The 26,919-nt window shown below is 36.2% G+C and overlaps 1 protein-coding gene across 1 annotated transcript; it reads right to left on the bottom strand.

Annotated features, from left to right (window-relative positions):
* Positions 1-115: 115 nt before the first annotated feature.
* On the bottom strand, positions 116-26,804 carry LOC116245882 (MMS19 nucleotide excision repair protein homolog). The gene is made up of 23 exons (XM_050075555.1): positions 26,557-26,804; positions 24,464-24,526; positions 24,270-24,324; positions 22,716-22,813; positions 19,515-19,673; positions 19,354-19,413; positions 19,028-19,216; positions 16,804-16,857; positions 15,924-16,010; positions 15,057-15,810; positions 11,824-12,200; positions 11,617-11,690; positions 10,791-10,879; positions 10,578-10,687; positions 10,340-10,492; positions 8,073-8,977; positions 6,588-6,663; positions 6,354-6,465; positions 5,428-5,504; positions 2,845-2,925; positions 2,543-2,622; positions 2,387-2,461; positions 116-528 (listed from the first exon to the last, which is right to left on the bottom strand). The coding sequence occupies exons 1-22, from the start codon at positions 26,656-26,658 to the stop codon at positions 2,434-2,436; spliced, it is 3,783 nt and encodes a 1,260-aa protein (XP_049931512.1). The 5' UTR covers positions 26,659-26,804; the 3' UTR covers positions 116-528; positions 2,387-2,433.
* Between the last annotated feature and the right edge of the window lie 115 nt (positions 26,805-26,919).

The raw sequence follows: 26,919 nt of genomic DNA, 5'->3' as shown, positions 1-26,919 counted from the left end.
CACACACAAGGCGACATTAAAATGTGGATGGATATATCAGCAACAATGGGTTGTTAAGTCCCCCATCCTCAATCTGATGGTATTTAGGGTTTTGTAGCCTGGGGAAACGATATAATTATGAAAAATTGATACTATCACCCTTTACTGATACGACCGGTTCATGTTTTAACACGATTAAAGGTTCAAACTGGTGAAATAGATCAAGTCCATTACGTTCACTACCTACAAAATCGGAACATCGACTTGAATCTGTCATTAGCCTCAACACTCAACATCTGAACTTACAAGTCAACAGCTAACTGGTGGTAGTCTCATTCAACATTCCTGATTCAAAAGTCGAACGGAAAGACAATTCCAGAGGAGGCCAACTGATTCTGACCCGAGAGTGAGCCTCCTCTTCCAAAAGATACTGTCGACTCCCGGCAACTTCTAGTGCCCTGTCCACATCGTTGGGAAGTTTGAGGAGTGATTGGGCCAATAGCCATGAAACCTTACATTTGTTTTGAAAGTGTCCACGTCCTCTGGCTTCTGAAAATGATAAGAACTTCTGAATTAGAGACGATTTATATAATTCAAAAGACTCAGGTTGCTGCCATCAGAAAGATCAATCGACTTCTCGTTGGGCATAAATGTGTAAAGTTAAGTTTAAACTAAACAAGATTAAGTCCAAACTGTGCCAAAGATGAGAAGGTATTTTGCGGCCAAAAGATTTCTCATTTATTTCTTCACCCATACCGAACTTGGTACTTTACATCATTTTCCCTGAAGTATCGTAGCACAGGCAAAGGCTCGGGTTTGACAACTGATATCGTGTGCTTAATACAAGACCTAGACAATTACGCCTTCTACTACGAACGTGAAAAGATGAAATGGCTAGTAATATCACGATGGCGATTAGCAGGGATATTCTGTTTAAAACTAACGGCAAAATAGAGATCCCTTTCAACAGATACAATTGAAAAACATCTGCACCAAGGAAACAGAAAGTCTTTTGCTCATTCTCCCTCCTAGCCATTTTTATCTGAATCCAACCATTAGCAAAAGCTTTCAATGTGCATTTTTATCTCATGATAAAAATCAACAAGATGGACCACGAGCAGTTATCCTTTTCACTGAGTTTTTCATTCAATCACCTCAACCTTCTACCATGTATTACGTCAAAATGCGACATCAATTGCCTCAGAATCATGCACCTAGAATATTGCGATATGTATGAGCTCCATATCACAGCAGTGAACCTCCTATATTTCTTTTCCTGTTCTAAACCTTTGAGGGCAAAAGTAATAGCAACTAAAGTTTTGCTGCATCTACCAAAAAATCCAATCAGATGGTTCAAACATGAAAAAGCTAAATAAATTGACTAACCATATTCCATCACTGTTCCTATATGCAATGCACTCTTTTTTGCTTGTCAGCAACATCCCTATTTGAGTTGGATACTGCACAAGCAATAAATAGCAAGGACACTAACTCCCCTTTACTTTTTAAGTTTTAACTGTCATTCAGTACTGTAATTTCTCCAATTTTGCATGTTTAACTCTCATTCAATATATTCCAAGTTATGCCACAAATTTAGGTGTTAGTGGGACTTCTGCCAAGTGGACAACACCTCAGAGTGAAGTTAAGATCATCACAAATTTTCAGAAAAGAAAAGATGAAAGATCATTTTTACATTTAACATTTGACATTTTAAAATTGCAATAGAATTGAGACATTTTCCAGATGTGAACGGTATTTGTCTATGGTTGCAAAATATTAGAAAGACAAATCTAGGAGAAACATTTATGAAACAGAACATGAAACATGCAGAATCATATCCTCAAAATTAGAGATTAACCACTCCAATTCCTTCTTCATGGAAACATGAAACTGCTTAGTTCTTTCTTCTCATGAAAAGATTAAAATAAAGAAATGGCCTTAAATTTCTTGCAGACTTTTGCATACACACCTTAGATGATCATGATCTAAAGGCAATATCTTGATATCAGATGCTCAAAAATCAAAATTCAGAATAAAGCTATCTGGAACTTGCATATCTTTCTTTCTAGTAAAGAATCAACTCAAGAATAACGTATTTGAGTTAGAAGGAAGCTTTTTATCAGAAACTTCAGGAGGTGATGTACAAGCAGCGTGACTCACTGTTGGAACTGATGATATCTTTATCAAACTCTATAACCCCTAAGTAGATTGCACAGTGTCAATTACACATCGACAGAGAAGATAAAAAAAAATCCACGCGAAGTACCCTACTATATGCATCTGCAATAACTATAGTCTCAGCAAAAAGCCATCAAGAGCAATGTGCATCTATGATTCAATTACATCCAGCAGAATTGGTATTTGGATTCAAACAGAACATATGACCACAAAAAAAAAAAAAGGGAACCTGGATGCCTCAAGAAATCCTCATGCACTTCAAACCCCCAACAACACTTAGACAACTTTTGATGTGATTGATGCCCTGCATAATTATAATAGTAAGAATGAACATCAAATGGTTGTAATATGTTGTGTAACAAGAACTTGCAATAAAAATTCTTACCATGCATGGTGACAGCGGACTGCTTCTTGGCGAACTGATCGCTTTTGATCATCAAGAGCCCTTCTAATAGCTTTCAACACCTGGATAAATACGTTCTCAGTCCATTGACCATCATATAATAGAATTTATTTATATGATTACAAAAGCCAGTTTGTGTCATAAATTTAAATTGCAGGAATTATTTAACCAATTCTCATAAGGTCTATCTCAAGCAAGAAATACATGGTCACATTTTAAGAATATATATCAAAGGGATAACATGACAAAGATAAAGAAATGAAACAGAAAGAAAAAATTTTAACCTGTCTACCATAAGGAAAAATTTGTACTTGAGGTAGTCCACTTATAGCAATAAGACATTGTATTGCAGTCTCACGGACAACCTGAAATACAGCAAAAGTCCTAATAAGTTTCTGCTGCTGGCAGCTCTGAGAACTTGGAAAGTGAGATCAAAATGCTCATGAAAATAGTAATATGAGAACAACATTGATGGCCAGAAAACAAATGCAGTAGCTCACAAAATATATGCAGTACATGAACTAAGCAAATACCAGTCATTCTTTCACATGCTAAAATCCAGAAATGCCAATCTCAAGAATTTTGCAGGTCAGAAGTAATCACATTTTCTAAATGAATGTAACATACGATGTTTCAAGAAAAATAAGCATAAGCCTATGCTCCCTCAATGATCTTTGTGCTAAATCTGGTATACATACCTTTTTGTAGTTGTTAAGCAATCATGAGTGGTATCATGGTGGATTTATCCAGTCCCATTAGTGATTGTTAATGTCCATGATTGTACTTGTTCAGAAGCTAATTGTATGTACAAATAACTAGAACTGGACAAGGCACAAATACGTTTCATACAAATGGTGCTTTTCAATGATTAGGACCTTGCCACGAGACATACACGTGTATGTGGTTCAATAGAACATGAATACATTTTCTAGTGGAAAGTTACGAACAGTATTCTGAAACATTATAACTAAAAATTTACTAACAAAGCTAGGTCAAACTTGAAAGCAAATATAACTGATCATCTTAATTAATGAATACAAGTAGATAAAACTAGCAATCAGGACAACAAAAACTAAATAACTAATGCTAATTGTGTCCCGCACTAGTTTATATAGGATAACATGTTAACTCCTGGTGAGTCCAAGTGCCATGTCATGTTTATATAGGATAACATGTTAACTCAAGTATCAATATGTCATAGACGAGTGAACATCCAAAAGAAAAGACAAGTGAACAGGTAAGTAGCTTGTTATTGCAATCTATATTGGATACCATCTGCATATTTTATTATCTCAATCAATTTATTAAAAATTTAATGCCTACAAGTCTCAGTTTAAGTACTAAGGCATTAAAGCGGAATGAAACATTTTATAGTAAATGCACAACTCACTTTTCCTTCATTAGCAAAATGCATAACTCACTTTTCCAAATTATTTTGGCATATGTTGCAATATGATATAGTCATATGAATGAAAAAGCAATTATTGTCCTTGCCATATTAATCACTCATCAAGTTTAAAATTACATCATACATTAAACTACTATTACCATTGTCCATTACATTATAATTGATGAGCAAGTTCAATATGATGTGTCCATCTAACAGCTTCTCATATCCTGTATGCAATATCATGTTCACATATTTTTCGTCTCCCCAGTTATATGTTCACAGGCTTCGCTCGTGCGTCCCCTGTTCCATGTATTTTACTTCTTTTTCTGCAGCTGAATGGTTTACACTCACAACTTGTGGCTTCTAATGTTTGATGCTAGATCACTACAATTTGTATTCTCTTTACTAGAGTTACCAATGCCCCATAAAAAAAATCCCAAACTCAGAATAAAGTATCTGATCTTCAATCTGAAGCAGCAGTCACTCCAAATGAACTCAATCATGGTTAAATGAGAAAATGGACATCAATTTCGTCAATGCCAATGATGAGTCTGCCAATATTGACACCATTTTGGTGAAATCCACCAACAACCATGACAAATCAACCATGATGAAAGGTTAGTTCCAGATAAGTTGTCAAAATCAGAAGTTGGACAAAGGTCGAACAAAGCCCTGTCTATTTGAGTTAGTCCAAAGCACGTGCACATGTGTGTGTATGTGTAAGTACTTAGTTATGCGCCCGTGTGTATATGCATGTGTGTGTGTGTGTGTGTGTGTATAGAGAGAGAGAGAGAGAGAGAGAGAGAGAGAGAGCAAGAGCTAGTTAATAACAAAAGATACATGAACAAGCCATTCAACAAGTATGTATACAGTAACTAGCTAGTTAGGAAGTGAATATAGTAGCATAAATGGGTAAGTACTTAGTTAAGCTTGATAGATATGTCTATGTATGTATGTGCATGTGTGTGTGTGTTTGTCCTGACAGCTAGCTGTTGAGATGACTCTAACAATTCTCTCTATCTCAAAGCACACTCTTGAGAATTGATGAAGAGAGAGTTTGTTGTTAAGGTTGTCCAAGTTGGCTATATACATACACACGCACACACATAACCTCACATAGTAACAAAAGGGAAAAAGAAGTAAACATACTATGTACCAAAAACCTACTAGTTGATGAACGACTAGGAATGAGTTGACTTACTCTGCCAACAAGTCTATGAAACATGTCCCGATAACTAGATGGACATAGACTCCTCAGCTGGTCACCAACTAGGTCAACCGGTAGGTTGACAATTGCAAGTTCCAATCAACAAAAAGTAACTCACTAGCATCTAATTTCATTGATTTCATATGCATGTGAAAGCACCAATAACCCTATCAAAAAAAGCATAGAAGGCTGTATATGCATGGAAGGGGGGGAGAGAGAGAGAGAAATCATATTATTATTCCGCAACAGATTAAGATGAAGTAAGAATACCATCATGTGAGGGAACGAAACTAGTTGAACAAGGTTATTAATGATAGAAGCCATGTTATCCAAAACAGCTTCCTTTCCTGCATGCAGTGTAAAATTGGACTTGTTAAAGTAGTCTCAGACTTATACCACATGACATTTTAACCAAAGGACAGTAACTTTCCATAAAATGAAGCACACGCTACATATACATCTTCATTTCTTGTACATGGCATAACCGACCACTGTGACACATTCAAAGTAAAGCAAATTAAGCAATTGCATGGTCTAGCAATTAAAGAAAAAAAAAAAAAACTAAACAAGGGTCCTCCAACATATAGTGTTTCTTTCTAACACTAGTTAATCCCACATTTTTGCATTATTATCTCCTTTAATAACATCTGCTCATAAAAAGGATTCCCTCAGTCCTGTATATGAAATGTTTGGCTTACAAAAAGATGAACTTACAGAAAGTATCTTGCAAGGTAGATACATAGCAGTAAAAGACGCCCATGACCACAAAAACGGATGTCTTAGTAATGGAAAGGAAATACAGAGAAAATATATTTGCAAAAAACATTCTGTAATCATCTGCAAAGATTAATTTTGGAAATATTCCATTCATGTCCATCATGAAGATATAGCAACAATAGCCACAAAGAGCAAGCATAATAAAAAGTGATAATGTGTTTGAAAGACACTTGCAAAAGACACTTTCATGCTGAATTGTGCTTGACTAACTTTGTAGCTCATGTGGTCATTTTTTTAAGGAGTGTCCAGTATAATCAAGAAATGATGGTAACAGATCAGTATTTGTCATCCCTATGCAGTTTGAAATGCATCCTAATTTATAGATGAGGAAAAATAAAGTGGACCTTCTTCAATTCCCAGTGAAAATCTATTCAGCAAATATCAGATTCTTTAAAGAATCAGAAATAGATAAATCTTACCAATCTCATCCACTAAAATCCCAGACAAAACAAGCAAAAGACTGTAGATGAGATTTTTATTTAGCTGTTCTTCACTCAATGTGCTTAAACCGTCCAGCAGCAATGGGACTATCTGTCAGAAATGAGTGTAGAACCAATAGTCAATCACTGAAAATAAAGCACGATGTATGAACGTTAATGCACACCACCAAGAGAAAGCAAATAAGTTATAAGTTTCTAACATTCAAAAGTTACCTTCTTGGATTCTGACAGAACTGCCACAAGAGGTGCATTACAGATAATATGTCCAAGAGCACGGTACAAAAGTGACCTGCAAATAAGATATAATTGAAACCAGGGTCACACTAAGGTAACAAAATCCACATGATAAAACTGGTGTGACAAAGCCAATCAATCAATACTTCATAAGAAATTCACCCTAAGCTTTAAAAAGTCCGCAAATTCATAGTGCATTAAGAACAAAGGTGTCTCAGATGGAGGGTTATAACTTCCACACAATCTTAATGTTGTCCAATGTCCACAATAAATTTTGATGCAGGAGTATGTGTTACATGCACATCACAATGCACGGTTTGAATTATGTCCATATTACTCAAAATGATATTGCTAACCGGTAACTACAATGAATTGCTGATCTAGGGGACCAACTATCCTAACACTGCCAACCACAAAATGATCATAATCATGTCACAGCAGCTATGAATTATAACATAAGAAGTCTGTCTCATTAAGGCAGCCCACCACTTCCACGTAAGCAGTTCTTGTCAATCACCTAATACATAGTTCCCAGACAACTGTGTTCTTTATGTAGTTTATTCCTTTACCAGTTCAGTTTGCACAGAAAAGGCATTTAACGAGTATGCATGTATATACAACACATACACACACAAGCACTCATGTATAACCAGCCAATAGTGCTGATTATACAAGCTGATAATCAAGTAACACTAGATCCATATTTCATAACTCAGAACACAAACACTTCCATATAGAAGTACTTCACATTAAGTATTCCTCATTAACATGTTACAATTTTCACACAACCTTTTGCAATGTCCGTGCTTATTCATGTACTTATAGAAAAATACTTGAACTCCATCAGGTGCCTTCGTTTTAAAAATCTGGAATTAAGCAATCCTATGCAAGTAAGCAATCCTATAACCACATGTAAGAGATGTAGCTCAACTCTGCAATAGTAATATGCATGCAATCTATATAAATGACTCATGGAAAGATTTCAAAGGTAAGGAAGGAAAACTAAGTCTTATCCTGATGTAAATATATTCCTTCAAGGTAAGAACCTGGATAGGTAATAACCCTTATCCACTGCAACAGAACAAATGACTTCAAACAAAATGTTTAACACTTTTAAAACTATGCATAAAAAATGTATCAGAGTTTGACGTGAGGAAGAGAAACGGATACATTTATCCTGTCTCAAAAATGACATAATACAAAAAATATTGCATAAATCCTAAAGCAAAGACAATGATTCAAGATCAATGTGCAGTGAAATTCTTTTGAATATTTAGAGTAAAAAAAACATCTTTGAAGAATTTTGTAGTACAGATCCTTACACATGCCTACATGGTATATGATCTACACCACCAACTTCAGACAAACTATGACAAATACAAGTACAATATACATCCAAATGAGACACTGCAAAAGCACAGCAGAAAAGTGGCCAAAAGGATCAATCACTAGGTATTGATATACCTGGTTACAGAAAAATCAGATTCTGCAATGTTATGGCTTATCAAAGGCATCATGCTTGCGTAGAAGCGTTGCTTATATAGCGGACGAATAGATGCATGGAAGATTTTGTTTAGAGAAACTTCAGAATCAGAAGAAATTAACTGAAAAGCATCGGCAGCACTGATGGAGGCTTCAAATGATTTATCCTCGAAGCTTTCTACTGATTTATCCTTAAAGCTGCCATTGTCTATCTGTACTGTCAAATGTTTGACTCTTCCACTTGATAACAAACATTCCAACAGAAACGTTGCCATGTTTTTGACCTTCTCATGACCTCGCATCACCAAACCTTTTGTGATCCATGCAATCCCAACTACAGCATGAGTGTCAACAAAACATCCTCCATCAATGTTGATATGCGTAATATTCTTTTGAATGTTAGCCAAACTTACACATTTTACTGACTGATTATTCCAACGGCTGCTGTCACAGACAATTTTCAATATGAAGTCCAATGCATCTTCAAGTGTACATGCACCAACAATATCAGTGTCCAATGCTGTTGGCCATTTGTTAACCATGGATCCCAATGCTTGAGCTGCTGCTTCAAGTCCAGTAATAACTGCCACAGTGAAAATCTTTAATAACATCCATACATCTGGAAGTATCACACGAGGACGAAGAGCAATTACGACTGAAGCTAGCAAAGAGACAAGCCATTTATCAAACAGAGAAAAGTAGGAAGCAGTAGTTCGTCTTATAATGTCCTCCGATGCAGAAGCACTGAAGAAACACGAGTCTCTATGAAGGAATGATGTTTTTGCCATCAGAATCTGATATCCTTTCATGACAATCAAGGTTTGGTGCTCTTCAGTGCAGTATGAAACAGCCAGTCGCATCATTAACATCAATGCATCAAAAAGACCCTAGAAAGCACAGATACAAAAATATGACATTCAGGTGCATTACTAAGCCCCACAAAGTACAAAAAAAGAGAGCATAGGAGCTATTTAAATTTTAACCAACTTGTTTCTTCTACCAAGCTGACAATGAGAAAAAATCATATAGAGGAAACCTCTTTAAATAATCTAGATGAGATGGAAACAAACATCTTGTATGCCTACTTCACTAAAAATATGAGATTCACCTAAATATGCGCCACATATTGACATTAAAAAAGCAACATATGTCAACATTGAAATGGCACCAACTAAAATATGATAAACCAAGAGGAAATTGAATCATCTGCAGTTGCTTTTTTTTAAAAAAAAAAGTTTGCAGATCTATGTGAATCAACTCATCCAATAACCTGAATGCTGGCAACTCCATAGCTGCAGACCAAAAGAAGTTTACTGTTTACCAGATCAAGTTCAAGAATCCCTGAATATGCACACCAATGTTATCAAAGGCATAGCGTATCGCATATCGGTCGGGCCGACCTATATGCCGTATCATAACGTATCGTAAAATTAATTTTTTAATTTTTAAAAAATATTAAAAGTCATAAAAATAGAAAAAAATTACAAAAAATCCAAAAAAATCCGAAAAAAAAAACAAAAATCAGAAAAAATCAAGAAAAATGTATTTAAAGGAACATTCACGTATATGAATTATGAAGTATGAAGTATAAAGAACACATTCCAAAATAAGAAATGAGACATTCAAAATAACATGATAAGCGGTCATTCGATTACATCATAATTCATAAGTTCAAAAGCTAAAACATATAGTTATCATCTTTCATGATTCAACAATAATCCTCGTCAATCATCCCCACCGTCCTCGCAACGAGAAAGAAAGCTTCTTCACTGGCAAAGCTTGATGCAAATGGAAAAAATCTCTCCCTCCCACGTCTCTTGCAGTGTTTAGAAACAAGAAAAGAGAGAGAGAGGAGCGTAGCTTTTAAAAGAGCATGCAAAAAAGGGGTCGTTGGGCCCCTTTTTAATTTTTCTCCCGTATCGTACGATACGGGCGATACGCGTACGATACGCACGCGTATCACGTATCGAATATGTATCGTATAGGTTTCTTCGACCTATACGATACGGATAACATTGATGCACACGATGCTCAAAATCAGCAGTCTCCAAAATTTGGTTTTAAAGATAAAGACCGCAAAAGCAATTTAATTTGTAATATTCCAAAAATAAAAAAGTTTTGTAGATATCACTGCAACATTGATAGTCCATTTTGATGCCATAGAGCACAATACATATGAGATACCACTGTGATAAGTGTCAGAATTCTTACATGTCCTTGAAGGTTGTGATAAGTGTCAGAAGTCTTACATGTTCTTGAAGGCCTAGATTGATCTCCAGAATAGTAGATAAATAAAGCCACAAGCTTTCAGAGAGGAGCAGAAAAGCTTCATCTTTACTTTCTTTTCCTGCATCCTGGTCGAAAAACCAAGAAATTAGAGAAGGTTCCCGAAAACTTTTGCACTGTTTACAAGTTAAAGGACAGTATTTTCTCGGAAACCTAAAAAGAGTCTGCTTTTTTTTTTTAGGGAATAGACCATTAATTTACACTGTTCTGCTTGCAAAGATTTTCAGGTAATATCAAACTTTCATCAACACAAGTCATGCTTGATAAGGGGGAACAAGCCGATAATAAGGTCATAAAGCTCCAAAGTTCACCTAGAACAAATACAAAGTCAAAACACATAGTGCATGCTAGAAATGTTGTCTCTAATGGACATGAATCATTTTATAAATATTAAATATCAGCATATTTCAAGACTGCATGGCAGCTCTCTGATTTGAACAACACTATTTGTATATGTCCTTAGATTTGCTGAAACCAATTGTGCCATTCCACAGGTAGAAATCCTTGTCACACATAGTTTGAAAAAACAGAAAAAAAACCACAAAAACATTATAAATTTACAATATATCAGGAGAAAAAAACATTAAAACAAAAATATCGTGTTTCACAGATTAAAAAAATGTTTTTAACATATTTCAATGTTTTTGAGCTTTATTTTAACATTTCAACAATTATTTTAAAATTCTCATAATTTTTCTATTATTTTTTTACAATTTTCAACCTCTCCATATTTTTCCAGAGAAAAAACAAACCTTCGGAATGAAAGCCCAAGAAAAACCTCTTCAAAGAAAATCCACAAATAATATCTACGACAATAGTCAAAACAGTTATTTGCTTTTGCTAAGCTAATTCCTCACATGAAAAAATAAAGTTTACTTACCCATATGAAAAAACACAGTCCTTTTATAATCGCAAAAAAAAAAATCAACTGATCACCTAATGGTTCAATTAACAATCATGTGCTTACCACTTCCTGTGATATGTTCCAAGTACCAGACACAGGCATCAAAGTATATCTATCCCTTTCTTTTAACATCACTCATGCTGTGTTCACCTCTTAGATAACCAACCAAACCATGGCTAGTTGATCTATTTAGGACCATTTGTGTGAGACAAAATAAGAGTCCAGGTGAATAAAATTGATGAAACAAAAACTAGGCTGCATGTTGGGTAAATAGGATTTGTTGTTTACAAATTTGTCCAATTCATAACTAAGCAAGATCAGAAGAGTAAAGAATACCATGGAAGCAACCGAATTGACAAGCAGTTTAACACGCTAGTTGCTATTTTTGCACAAACGTGATTCCCTTTAACCTGACAAAAGAAACAAAATCAGTATTCCATGATCTTTGATTGGCAGAATGATTTCAACAGATAGGGCCAAATAATATTTCAAAAACTAAGAAGAAACATGTTAATGTGTGCAAAACATCATAACAGAACATACCAAAGCCTCAATCAGATTACTAGAAAGAATCTCCTTCAGTCCTTCAAGTATTCTCACAGCAAAATCAACCCTCGTGGTGCCAATGTCAAACAGAACCTCCAGCTTCACTGACAGAGGTACAGAAGATTCATGCATGGGCCATGATAGAGACCTCTCGACAACAATATTTTTGTAGCTTATGCATCTTTTTGGGTCACCAAATTTCTCAATTGATGAACCAATTTGCACCAGATTTTTCAAAGAATGTTTCCATAAGGCTTTCTCTCTGCAGCTGTCAGCTATGACCAAAATAAAGCTCCTCAGAATATCCCCAAACACAGCTTCAGGGAGTGGTGAAAAACAACCTGGAAACGTTGCCAATATCTGCAAACATCTCACTGTAAAATAAAAAAAACAAATGAAAAGTTGAATTTGGACATAGAAATAATATCATTAGCTAAGTTGAAATCAGCATCTGGGATCAAGTAGAGCCAACATAATTAATTTAAAAAGAAGTGCAAAAACTTATGCACCCACAAAGACATATTGTAGCAGCCAGTACTACAGTACGAAGTAATCAAGAATTTAAATATTTATAAAATTGCAAAAGCTGAACCAGCCAGCAATAACAATCAGAAGCAAAGTACAAATATCAGCCATAATATTGTAACTAGATACAAGAAATTTCAACACCTCAAGGAACAAACAACATGATAGTTAGGAACTTATAGTGAAATTTTATTACCATTAGCTTTCACCAAAGACATGACCCATTAGATACAGTCATCATTAAAAATCATCCCCAAGTCCAAAGTTTTCCCCAGAAAACATGAGAGATTAGGCCTACTTATCGATCCAAAATGTCTCAGAATTTTTTAAACGAGGGAAACCTTTCAATAAAATTTAAGAAATTATGAAAAAGACATAGTAAGAAACATCAGCATAAATAACATTTAAAAGGTACAAGGATAAACCATAAAATACAGAGATATACATGTCCCTCCACAACAACACATGCATGTATATATCAAGCAAAATGAGGGAAAAAATTCTGTGTTTGCATATATCAGCAGACATATGCCTACCATGTGCTGTGCAAGCCACCAAAATATAGAACTAAGCAATTCTCTAGAGGGAAAAAGATAGAAAATGGACAGCAGATAATGGTGCATTAACAAGTGAATCATATATCTAATTCTAAATTTAAAACTCAGGCGCTGTTTGCAAGGCTTGTATTCAGATGCAAATTCAGTTTCTATACATTGCAGGCTATGTGACACGGGTACGTGGATTTGCCCACGGGTACGGCAGAAGCTTTGGGTACGGGTTGGATCGGGTCTGGGTCAGACCCAATCCAAACCAAAAATTTTGTTTGTTTTTTATTTCACGAAAAGAAGCCGAGCTCTGTTGCAGAGCTCGACTCACCTGCATTTTTCTGCAGCAGATCTCTTCCGCAGCGATGACTGGCAGCGACGACGACGTCCGGTGACCCACGGTGATGTCCAGTGGTGTCCAGCGGCAGCCAGGTAAGTGTTTTTTTTTCTTTTCAATATTACAACTTAGGGTTTCATTTTCTTGATTTGGATTTTTTTTTTTTATTTGGGGATGTTTTGTTTCATATTTTGATTGATTTTACGTGTAAAACCGCTGTGACACTTTTGTTGCTAGTTCAACTAATTACAGCAATGGAGGTGGAGCAAAATCTGATGTTGTTTCCATTTCGAGCGAAAGCCTACGGTCTTTAGTTGTAAACTTCTTGCCTATGAAAAGAGACCTCCTATTTCTCCCATGCTCCATTTCTTAAACTCTTTTTTGTTGTTACTAATAACACCAATTTCAAACACTTGATGTTAGGCTAGAGCCAACCTACTCGGTTGCTTCTGCAGTGTCATTCAAAGTTTTGTTTTTCCTTGGTGTCTTAATTTTTTTTTAATCTTATACTTATCACTTCCTTGAAGTTGAAAAATAACTCTATGAATCTCGTTGGCAGTGGCACAAATATAGCCTTCTTTATTGTTCTAGTGTGAGCTTGATTCTTGCTTCCCGGAGAGCCATTAGAAAGGAGTCTATTGTTGTTTGTTCAAGAGCTAGTCTGGTAGATGACCAATGTGAAATTTTTTTAGTTCAAAAGATGCAAGCGATATTTGGAGTTCCAATTCCATTTTTGTGCATGTTTGGTAACTTATTGACATATTCTTATTTTTTATTCCTTCAATTTTTTTTGTTCATTATACGTTTTTTGTTTTGCATATTTTTATTATTTCTAATGTAGTATGGTGAACAAAGGAAAAGGAATCTCTCAGCCTACTACAAGTTCATGTTTGATAGTAATAGTGTTCTTATGATAAACAATGTGTTGTTTGAGACTTTTTTATGAGATTATAAGAGTGAACTATTAAGTTTTTTTTTTCATTATGATCATGTTTGAGAATATAAAATTTGCTGTACCCACATACCCACAATTTTCAAAATTGTCGTGTCTGAACCCGTTCTGCCATACCTGTACCCGTATCGTACCCACACCCATGTGACATAGATTGCAGGACATGATTTTCAAATGGACAGAATTGCAAACCCAAAGTTGTTTGAAAGCTTCTTCTGGCTTTCAGGTACTAAAGCCATGCAGAAAAAAGCAATTCAATGACCCATTTCACATGCACTCAGATTTTGGGTCTCAAAATCTAGTCCACAGATGCGGCACCAGCTCTCTCTCTCTCTCTCACACACACACACTGACAGAGTAACATAGTTGATAATTGCTTTCCTCTTGTCAGAGAAGAGTGGAGCCAAATCAAAGAATATGTCTTGCCAATGCATTCAAAATGGTCCTAAAATATGGTTTTGAGAATCAAGTTACAATGTATTCAGCAATACTGGTGCACTTTGAGAAACTGACTGCATTTCCCATTCCCTAACGCCCTGATCAGAAGCCCTGCCCTGCCTGCTTCTCGAAAAAGAGAAAAAATACCAGAAACCCACTATTTTTCACAAGAGAGGTGATCTAAGAAGCAGCACCACTGAAATGCGTGAACTGAAAATGTGAACATTTATGTGTATAATCCATCTGTGGTAATCTTTATTCTGTTTATGAACAGCAGGTCAACAGACAGATATAATGTCACCAAGATGACAAACTTCTATACTCATTCCTAGTAAAATCAATGTTTTTTCTTTTTGCACTTAGACATATGTAAATTGTAAAGAGAGAAAATAGTGGAGCATCAAAGGCTATTGGATCAAGTAGATATGCGTACCTACACATATTCCATCTGTCCCCTCAATGGCCTGATTCTTAATAATAGTGCTTTCAGCTGATGATAAAGCAAATCTAAGACCAAGTACCAAAGGTTCAGCAAAATTTTGAAGCAAATGGAACCAACCATGTTGAGAAGGAACACATTGGGAAGAAACATCTCGAGAAACCAAATCTACAGCCAAATTCCTACATGCAGTAAGAAGTTCAATGCATAGGAAAAGAGCTCCAGAGTTCAACTTAATGGAAAGTGAGTTGTTCACCTCTGGAACTGAATCCAAAGGAACATCTCTTGAAGAAATACCCAGTAAATCCATTAAGCGTGGAAAAAAACTTTCAATAACCTTGGTGCAGCAAGTAGATGAAACTTTTGCAGCCACATATACAAGACTACCAAGTGCATTTAACCTCTTTTTGCATTCTGTTGACATGTGTGCCCAGCAATAATCCCCAGTTATGGAACTGAATATCATCACCACGTCACTGTCCTGCATCATTAGAGGAAGGAAGACCTCATTTGACCCATCACATACCAGAACACAGTTTGCCCAGCACATAAGAGCTTCTTTCATAACTTCATTCTCCTTGGATTGGTTCTCCAGCAGCTCCAAAGTAGATGAGGTTACTGGTTCTTGTGATGATGAAAATGTAAAGATTATGTCTTTCAAGGATAACCAAATAGCTTTGGCATGGTTTGACATCCTATCCGACCCATATTGTATCACACAGTGGCTAAGATACTTCAAAGCGTCAATCTGCAAGCATTTAAAAAAATCACTAACACTATAAGCCACTGTTGAAACTTCCAAATGCAAGGAATATAAAATAATGTCAATCCTCAGAATGTGAAAACATATTTTTAACTAACCTTAGCTATTTGTAATGATGAAGTAAGCTTCTCAAGAAGCAGTGGAATGCAGAATGGCTCAAAAAGAGGAGTAGAGGATAATGCATTCTGAAAAACAAAGGTTAATAATTAGAAGGTCCATAAAAAGATAGAAGATTAACATATTGAATTTTATTGAATCTTAATGTGTCTGCAGGCATCGTTATCCAAATTATAATGCAGGCCATACTACAAAACTATATTCTCAGCATAACAAGGAAAAAAGAGAACCTGAAACTTGATCATAGGAATGATATCACATCCATGACTATAACCTACATCATTTTTCAAACTTTTTTCTTCCATCGCCCTTTTTCCTCTTCCAAAAAGCTGGCATTCGAAAAGGGGGAGGGCAGGGTGATAGTAAGATCGCTAGATACATCATGGATAAGAAAGACCTAGTTTGCATGGAGGCAAATAGGACGAAACAATTTTATGAAGTTCCCAACATGATTTGTGCACGAGGAAATATGGAACAACAGCAACAGGAATACCGAATGGCAGAAGTATGACACTTCACCTTTTTCGTGTAGTAATACCTTAGGTATTTTCGAAAAACTAAAAGAAGTAAGGTGGCATTTAAGGTTCTTTATTTTGGGAAAAGTAGTTGTTATTACAGTGTTCCTATCTGAAGCATGAACCACCAAGAAATAAAGGATAGACGCCATGAAACATTCTCAACCAAAAAATCCCCTCTTCTAAGTAAAAGGTAAAAATAATGAAAACTTTATCATCCACAAAAATTTCTTACCAATGTTGAAACTTCGGTCATCAGCCAAAAATGCAAGTAAACTTTTCCCACCAAAAAAGAAAGGTAAATCAAGTAAAAGAGCACCAGATTTCGTAGAAACGGTTAGCATACCATAAGAGCCCTTGAAAGATCCTCTCTTTTCACATCAAGTGTATCATCTTTTGCCTGTCATTGGAAAGAGAAACTACACTAAGAACTACAGCAGGACATCAAAAACTTGGTATTATCAGAAACTACATGTAACAGACTTTATTATTAGAAGCAAACCACAAAAAAATATTTGTAAACTTGAAATATATGTAGACAATAGACATATGTGGTGCAGGTGCAAACAAGTTCAACGTAATTTCAAAATACTTGGGTGCAGGGATGTAGTTTTATGTGTGTGTGTGTGCCTGATTCTGTATGTGTGTGTGTGTGTGTGTATATATATATATATATATTATAAATAAAAAACCAAAAAATAAATAGTTTATGAGACTAAAGCCACTAAAATATTGAAAGTATGAATTTATGACTCATTTACAACAACAAATCGAGCTGAAATGAAACCTAATGTGCACATCTAGTTGATTGCCCTTGTCATAACTGACAATTGCATTTGATGAGTCGGAGCAGCACCAGCACCCAGTGCAGGTGCAACCCAAGTGTGAAAGTGAAAACCTCCGTAAAGAGTCCATGACTTTAAGACTTTAAAATTTAAATATAACATATTGCTAGTTTCCAATATAAAAGAGCTGTTTTGAAACAATGCCATAAAAAAGGATAATAGACAAAGGTGTCTAAACCTTCTAGTGCAATAAAGCTGGTTGAAAGATAATGGAGCAATACAAGCAACTCCACGTTTCCAAAGCAGAGATTTTAGTGAGTAATGTGCAATTGGAGCACATTTAGTTGGCTAGACTTGTCATCGTTTGGTGAGTCGGAACAGCACCAGCACCCAATGCAGGTGCAACATGAGTGTGATAACCACCTCAAACAGTCCGTGTTACATGGCCCAGACTTTAAGTACACCATGTTGCTATTTTCCAATATGAAGGAGCTGTCTTGAAACAACATAAAAAGGAAGATGGACAAAAGGTGTCTGAACCAATGTTATCTATATCATACAATACGAATGCGTATCGTACGATATGTATACGTATTCGATATGCGATACACCCCCGTATCGTACGATACGGGTTAAAACACAAAATTTTTTATTTTTTAAAGTTTAAACACTCCTCCCTCTCTCTCTTCTTGTATTTAAAGACTTCAAGAGACGTAGGAGGGACAGATTTTGCACATTTTTATCAAAAATAACCAAGGATTCATCGATTTGGGAGATATTATCGTTAAATCATGAAAGATGATAGCTATATGTTTTGAACTTATAAAATTGTGATGTAATCTAAGTCCTAAAACTCCAAGTTCAAGTTTAAAATTGTGATGAATGCTTATTATGTTATTTTGAATATCTAATTTCTTATTTTTGAATGTGTTGTTGATACACATGAATGTTCCTTACGTATGATGATCTTTTTTATATTTGAATACATTTTTCTTGATTTCTGATTTTTGTTCATTTTTTCAGATTTTTAATAATTTTTTTCTATTTTTTCTGATTTTTAAATATTTTTTAAAATTAAAAAATTAATTTTACGATACGATACAGCGTATAGGTCGGCCCGACCGATAAGCGATACGCTATGCCTTTTATAACATTGGTCTGAACCTTCTGTATGCAATGCAGCTGGCTGAAAAAAATAGATGGAGCAATAAAAGGAATTCCACATGTCGAAAGCAGAGATTTTAGTGAATCGCTAAGATATGCAGGGCACCAGACAAGCCCCTGTTCAATAAATAAGAAATAGAAACATCTGGTAAAAGTGTTCATCAAATTTGACCCTATGTCTGCTTTAAGTGGAGTAATTCAAGCTTCCTTTCACTTTTGATCTCCTTCAACCTAAAGGTTTCAGGTCTGCCCCTAAGCCACATGGGCAGGGCTCCTTTTGGTACCACAAGCAAAAAAATTATATTCATTGTTGAAAGCATTATCTCCATTCCGATTGTAGAAAAACGGTAACAGTAGCTGCAATGAACGAAGTTTTAGCTTCCACATGGTCACAGCGATAGTTACTATACTAACTTTTCTTCTGGCCGTGGCACGTTTTTAATATGAAGATACACCACTGGAAATAGAAACTAGTACAAGATAGGTCATACTTTCATCGCATGCAATTTCCAAACATCAAAACCACATCATATCCAATGTGATTATATACATAAAATGAGACTGTAAATAATACATCATTGTTATCATGAAAAGATGTGCATTAGATGCTGTTCAGCTTACATGTGTAAAATAGATAGGAAAATAGCGGCCCAATATTTCAAAAATATCCTTGGAAAAGCTTGCTAGAGGACCAGATGGATCAGGAAACAGATCCACCAGAAGCTCCACAATGCGAAAGCAATGCAATAGGCACCAAGGATCTTTCTCTTCATCAATTGCTTCACATACTCCATAAACAAGGTCATCACCCTTAAATGAAAATACAAGAAAAAAGAAGTTACGGCAGTAAAAACACCATATCTAGAGTTTTAAGGAAAGCAAATTACAGACATGATATTGTGAAAACACAATTGGCTTCATGATTCAAGTGTAAAAAGGAAGTGCACCAGTGGCCTGAGCGCATCAGGATGTGCAGACAGAAGGCACTCAAGAAGTTCAAAGCATAGCTGCAAGTTTGGAAAAAATATATATTAAATTCACTTGGATTTTCCTATGATAAACAAATAGCATGCTGACTTCACTATGGTCCAATTTTTGTTTTCCCCACCTTACGGTCCGCTTGTGCTAGAGCTTGAACCTGAAGATTCACCAGAAAAGATTGTGCAAGATTTCTTGCATCACACGTTGAAACCATTCCAACAGCACTATATCTTCGTAAAAGTGCCACACAACCAATAAGTGCACCATGTATAGCCTGCCAATCTGCCTGAAGCAAATGTATATGAACATCAACACAGTCTGCGATAACCCACAAAATGGAGTTTTGAGTTTTGACAACATATATACATAGGCTTAGGAATGTCTCTGTTCATGCATTTGATGTGTACATGCAAAACATATGCATGTGTACACACATTACTCATACATAGCTACGTACATATGCTTAGAATCCTCATATCCCATCCGAAAATATGAAATTCAGTTGTGTCATACAACATTGTTAAGTACTTTTTGGCAAATACAATCATACACATGGACATGAGATGCTTAAAAACATGGAATCACAAAAAAGTTAACCAAAATGCATGGGCTTCACTACATACTACATAGATCAGAGTTTATCAGCCAAAAAGAGTTCAAACTACTGATTCTGAACCCTTATAAAATCCAACCTACGCATTATATATATAGTCATGATCTGGCCATCAAGTGTAGTCTGGGGGGCATACTCCACATGGGACAGGGCCCCACCAAGAATGAATGGGTGATCGATTGGCCATAGGAGTACTCTTGGATATACACCAGGGCAACAAATATATATATATATATATATTTCCCTCATCTAAATTTTTCGAAAATGTCTTGCACTGGTGCCTGTATCAGCACCTAAGTCTGCACCCATGTGACAGAGCCAAACACATACTAAGAAAATGACTATCAAACAAAGATGACCGCTTAACACATGCACCATATTTTTTTATGTGGCAAAAGAGACTGCACAGAGGATGCACTCCCTAAGGGGCCGTTTGATGGTCAGAAAAAAATTTCTGGAAAAAAATTTCTAGAAAAAAATTTCTGGAATTGAAGAAACGGAAAAATTTTTCCGTTTTTCCAAAACCAGTTTGTGTTTGTTATGGAGGAATTATTTTTCTAGAAAAAAATTTCTTTGTTTGATGAGAATGGTGAGGAAGAAGGAGGAAGAAGAGAAGGAGGGAGGAGGGAGAAAAAATTTCCTCCTCCAACGGTCACAAAAAAATTTCTAGAAAAATTTCTCCACCCCTCTGGCTGGAGAAATTTTTCCGGAAATATTTTTCCAGAATCGTCCAAATTTTTTTTCCATGTTTGATGAAATGGAAAAGTTTTAAAAATTTGAATTTTTTTTCCTGTTGAACAGTGCTTTTCCTGTCAACCAAACGCCCCCTAATGATTATTATATAGACTGCTATGTTTTTGACATTCGTGGGCAGTGGGCACAACATTCGAATTCTTTTCCTTTTGACTGAAAATATGCTGCAAGACAAAGGGGAAATTATTAATAGTCCATATCAGGCAAGTTATTGTGCCCTTACTGCAATGTGGTTATGTAGGTTTAGCGTACAGTCACATGATTAAGCAAATTTTTCACCTTCCTATAAAGTGATTACATTCAGCCGTTTTACCTTCCTCCATCTATTTATAGCTTAATTCTTGCTCGATTTACATTTGTGACACACATTTAAAAGGAAAGAAGGGGGAACTTAGAATGATAATTTACTATAAAAAAGAAAGGGTATATGAGATCGCATAGTATCAGCCATAGTCACAATACAGTTTTCAGGTCTTTATCACCAAGGTTTTTCTCAGCTATTAAAAGAGACGTTTCATTTTCTTGGGGAAAATCGTGAGAATTAAAAGAAAATGAAAACTAAAACCTATGATACACGGGTACGCCTGTAAAGGTGAAGTACCCGTCCGGTACCGGTATGACACCAGTACGGGTACGGGCTTGGGTACGCCGATGGTGCGGCGTTGACAGTACCGGGTACGATCAACGCACTGGAGGCCGTACCCGTCCATTTTTTGACACGTTCAAATTTGACCGAGTCCAAATCCGTCCGTTTTTATTTTTAACGATTATTTGATTTTAACTTTTAAAACCATTTTAACGTTAAACAAAAAGAAACGAAACCCTTAAAACTTAAAGTTTTCGTTTGTCTGTTCTTACCTCTCACCGAGCGATGGCAGCAGCGACTGGCGACGGCAGCAGCGACTGGCGACGGCAGCGGCGACCGGCGACAGAAGACGGTAGGAGGCAACTGTCACGATTTTTTCCTTTTTTCATTTTTCTTTTCATTTTCATCGGCTCCACCCCTGCCTTCGGCGACGACCGCCGACGGCCACCCTTGTTCTATTTTTTGTGTTCACGGTGTTCTGTTTGCTTCTTTCCTTTTGTTTTTTTCAATAACAGTTGTTTTTCTGTCTCCAGCCAATCTTCCTCTCCTGCTGCTCGAAACTCTCACATGGAAGTCGTCTCTCTCGCCGCCTCACTCTCCTGCACACTCGTTGTCTCCCTCTCCTACTGCTCAAAACCCTCACACTGAAGTCGCCTCTCTCACCTTTCGATTGACCTTCTCTGTCTCTGTGTCTCCCTGTGAATATGTTGGATTATGATTTATGAATATGTTGTTTTGTTTGTAATTTTTGATATATATATGTGCGAATAGGTTATTTTGTTTGAAATTTTTTGACATATATATGTATATGTGCATGTGTGTGTACGGCCGTACCCCCGTACCCAAGTTTTTTAAAAATGGTTCGTACCCGTACCAGCACCGGCACCCATACCCGTACCTATGTGACATAGACTAAAACAGTAAAAAAATTATGAGAATTTGAGTTTCCCAATAAGTTTATTGAAAAAAGTCAAAAACATTTAACAAAGTTCAAAAGAGTTGCAAATATTAAAAAAACCATTAAAAAACTAAAATATATTAAAAATATATTTCTGAAAAGAAGATAGAAACGTGATATCTTCATTTTGGTGACTTTAAATATTGTGATCTTTTCCCTTTTTTGCTTTTTTATTTTCCTTATTTTGCATTTAATAAAAAAACAACATTCATGATTATGAGTACCAACTAATTTATTGACTAAAGGAATGACATAAAGAATCATGGAATTTGCATCTCATTGAACTACAAAATTTACACAATAATATATCAAATAATTCTTGTTTTCCTGCATAGTTAAGGTGGGAATTGCCATGCATAAGCTTCCAAAGAAAAAATTGCATGAAACAACAAATGATGCTCCAACTATTTTGACTTACCAATCTAGACGTGAAAAAATCTATCAAGCTATGAACTGCAGCAACATCTATTGGCTTTGATACAAGGCTAACGAGAACTTGAGCTAGAAGAAGAATGCCTGAAGCAGCAAAAGCAATCAATATTTGCTAGGCCAAAAGCAATTCCACAAGAGATCACATCTAAAACATAGCAAGGATGAATAAATTTAGATGTCTACTTGTCCGATATACAAAAGGCAGAAAATGGAGGATATCCAACTGTGAAATCCCAAGTACTCATTCTAATCTTGATAAACCCAGGGAAGAAAACACACAGAAACCCCAGTTACCCAACAGAACAACTCTCACTTATATGAAGTTGCTAGCAGACAAGTAAACAAGAGCAGCTATACATCTATGAGAAAGTTGTGAAAAGCACATAGCTGCAGAATTCCACTGGCTTTCCTACCTTGTGAAGACAAAGATCTCATTAATATATTTTGCTCTATGCACAAAGCAACAAAACACGTGCAGCCATGCAGGTGCATCAATGGCTTCACATTGATAGTCTTAATCAGAAGAGACTGGTGGTACACATGCATCTTTTGAGGCTTTGAGCAAGTAGCTAGCACACAAGCAATATTCTTCTAGTAATTAACGATAGTACCACCACATTGGCACAAATATCCATGCCCAAGAACTAAGTGTGTGATTAAAACATTGAAGATGTCATCTAGAATATTTTTGTGGAAGCCGGCATCCTTAAGATAGTAACAGTATATAGAATAGACGAGCCTTGGCATATACTTGGTCATGTTACATTCTCTAACAAGAACCACTAGTTTCTCGCAAGGATCTGTTCTCCTATAACCCATAGAAACAATTTTTAATTTTCAATTTGCTTAGACTTGCCATTTAGTTTCAAATATCACTACTTCACTTTTTTTGGGAGAAAAAAAGCCCCCACTTTAGCCTCTAGCTTTCTCCTTAGGGATACACAACAGTTCTTCTATGTCTGTTCCAATCAAATAAATTTACTTAAAGGCAAAGGTACAAGCTTAATAGTGATGATCATCCAGAGAAGTTTCCAGAAGCCTTCTCAGGTAGTAGAATTTTACTTTGACATGACCACACTAAATATAATGTGATGTGATCCCCAGTGAATAAGGGACATCTAACGTGAAATAAACCTTGAGTTTCCTCCAAAAGTTTCACATACACATCATACCTGCATGCTTCCAGGCATGGGCACATAAATGAATATATTTACATATGTAGAAAGAGACAAAATGAACATTATATCATACAAATGTAATGTTTCATATACATAAAGTAACTAGTTAAACAATTTCTAGTGTAGCACTACCTAAATCATTAATCAATTCCATATTTCAGGAGGAACTAGAGAAAAAAAATGAAAATAAGGTGATCAATTGATGCGATTTTCTACAAAAGGTACAGGAGTTATTAGTAAAACCTATGACAAGATTTCCTTGAACAATTTGACACTGATCATATAGTAGGTTAAAAGTGTACATGGAATAGAACGTCAGAGTATATATAAAATCAAATACTATTGTCGTGTGGATAAAGTACCTCTTGCACGCGTTACAGCATCTGAAGTGGTCAAATACATTTCCATTTCTTTAACCTACAGTATGCAGAGATTCTGGTTAAGGTAACAGTAAATATCCGCTTTCTGATTCATGCATCTATCATGCTCAATGAAGCAACCAAACAGGTCTGGAGATATTATATAAATCTAAATACAAAGGGTGTTTAAGACTCACCAAGATTTCTAATGTTAACATGTCAGTCTTTATAAATGAAACAATCTTGCCAAGACATGCATCCTGTGAACACCAATAACCAATGTTTAATCACAAAACCCTTCACAGTACTGGAGGAGGAACTCATGTATCTAAATGCAACAAGAATTAAAATGAACAGCATTAGTTTCCAATCCCAGTCAATGCTCAAAATTAGAACTTGCTCAAGATTCCCTTTGTTATGCATGAAAATAACATGTGCATAAAAACAAAAGCATGCATAATCAAGTCAGACCTTTTGCACAGACAAACCAATTACACCTGTAAGGCTGTAACTAGATCTCGCTAGAAGCACATTGAAGAACTGCCACCGAAAGCTTAATAAATGAGGAAAACAAGAGAGAAAGAGACATAGACTAATGACTCCTTATTTTTCTAGAATATTCTGTTCATATACATTTGTTTGCATGCTAGTGTCTGCCAAATGGTGCCTGAGCCCCCATCACCTAAAAGGCTTGACAAGGCCCTGAGGCCCACAGAGGACTTAGGTGCACGGCTGAAGCATAAACCCAGCTTACTCCCTGGGCAGGGAACCCAGTTGCGTATATTATGATTGCTTTTGTCATAATGATTGAGTAATACAGCCACATTGTGGTTACAGTTACACCTGCCATGAGACTTGCAATTCCAAGGTCTGACAATCTGGACAAATGTGTAATTTTGCAATTCTAAATCCTTATTTTCTTCTGAAATCCCAATTCTGTCTGATTCTTTCACAAGGGAATCTTGACTCCAAGATGGGGAAGCTCACAAACAAGTCTTGATTTCCAATATTGAGAACCTTCACTATCTCATGGAAATTAGATCAAGAAGCATTACTCTCAGGAATATCTGTTTGCAAGATATTCCAACTCTTATGCATATGTTACTGACTGCACGACTTTCTAAACGATGTGGCTTCCTTCTAACGTACAGATTCCAGATCCTGTAGAATTTTGCAAAGGTCCTGATTCTGCTCCCTGTACTTGTGACGAAAGTGTACACTTTTGTATATATATATATATATATATATATATATATATATATATATATATATATATATATATATATATGTCTCCCCCCGTACTTTAATTGCTATACCTTTTTTCATAAGAAATATTTAGTGTCCTTTTCCCAATAAATAAAAATAGTAAAGGGAAGAAAGATATTTTGACGACTCCAAGGGATCGTCAATAGCCCCAAAAGGAAAGTTATAAATCCTAGGTCATACAAACTCTAACAGCCAAGCCCGAAAAAATATAGCTCTCTAAATTTGGTAATGAGAATAAACTTGCACGATTTTTTTAAAAACTGTCGCTTAAAGTACAAAGAGACTTATTAGCTATCCAATACGGTTTTTTAATGTACTTTTTAAGATAAGATGGCCTAAAGTTCACGAGACAGCTGGTAATTGCCAAATGAGACTACCATCCTTTTTTTCCAATGTTCTCACATAAAAAGTTTGCGATGATGCATTATCATGCACTAACACTAAAAGATCTACCGCAGGCTTGCATCTGATGCATGGATAAATTGCATGCATCTCGGAAATAGAACTTAGAAGTAAATCCACTCAGTAGGTTCTTAGAGGCAACAACTTATCAAAAAACAAATATTGATGCTTAAGACCGAAATGCTGTCTATCGACCAGACCGACTTTTCCAGAACAGCCTACAGCACCGCAAGCTGCCTACCTAGCGCTGTTTCCTTTTAACAAACTGAAAAGAGAAAAACGGGGAAAAAAAAAGCAAGAAGTCACGACGAACAGAATAGCATCAGGCCAGGAGAATTAACTACACGGCTTCATAAAAACCCTCCTCAATAGAAAACAAAAATTACATAAACCAATTGAACTAAACCCTACCTTTGCGACGAAAAACAGGGACTGGGACCACAGTCCATAACCCATTGCACATCAAGATTTCGACCAAGATGCCTTGACAATGAGAATTAACAAACAAGCAAAATCGTCCACTACACGCAACGAAAAATCCGCGAAAAAGGAGGGTGGGATACTTCTGGAATCAAATCGTCTAACAGAAAGACAGAAAAGATAAGAAGAATTAGGGCCATACGTGATGATCCTGCGAGAGGCTAAGATCAACAAAGGCATGGACGTGAGGAATCCATTCGCTCGGGGACGCCATTTCTCCGAATACCTCCCCTTCCGCAGCCATTAGGTCTCGACAAGCGGGAGCTCTTCGCTTCAGTGCTTCTCCCGCCACCCCGCAAGAGATCGTTAACCCGCGAAGAAGAGCGGGGGTTTTCAAAAGGGCCTCGCCTCTTAAATCAGCCCTCGCTTGAGCCGGAAAATTACGACACTAGGAAAGTGGTTCGAGTGTGAGCAACGCTGCAGTCCGGTCTCTACTAGACGTTGAATTGCAAAAGGATTAGAGGAGATAACACTCCATAGTGGCTTAGCTTCCAATTTCTTCCTT

Source organism: Nymphaea colorata, chromosome 1 (genome assembly GCF_008831285.2).
Source record: "Nymphaea colorata isolate Beijing-Zhang1983 chromosome 1, ASM883128v2, whole genome shotgun sequence".
In the NCBI taxonomy this organism is placed as follows: Eukaryota; Viridiplantae; Streptophyta; class Magnoliopsida; order Nymphaeales; family Nymphaeaceae; genus Nymphaea; species Nymphaea colorata.
The sequence above is the reverse complement of the archived record's forward strand: the minus strand, read 5'-3'. Positions and strand labels throughout refer to the sequence as shown.

Excerpts from the sequence above, each read along its gene's own strand:
- LOC116245882 (XM_050075555.1), bottom strand. The coding sequence starts at position 26,658 with ATGGCTGCGGAAGGGGAGGTATTCGGAGAAATGGCGTCCCCGAGCGAA. Across the intron at positions 11,691-11,823 it reads GTAATCTGATTGAGGCTTTG|GTTAAAGGGAATCACGTTTG; the intron begins GTATGTTCTGTT and ends TTCTTTTGTCAG. Across the intron at positions 10,688-10,790 it reads AATCAGAGAGCTGCCATGCA|GTGAACTTTGGAGCTTTATG; the intron begins GTCTTGAAATAT and ends TATTTGTTCTAG.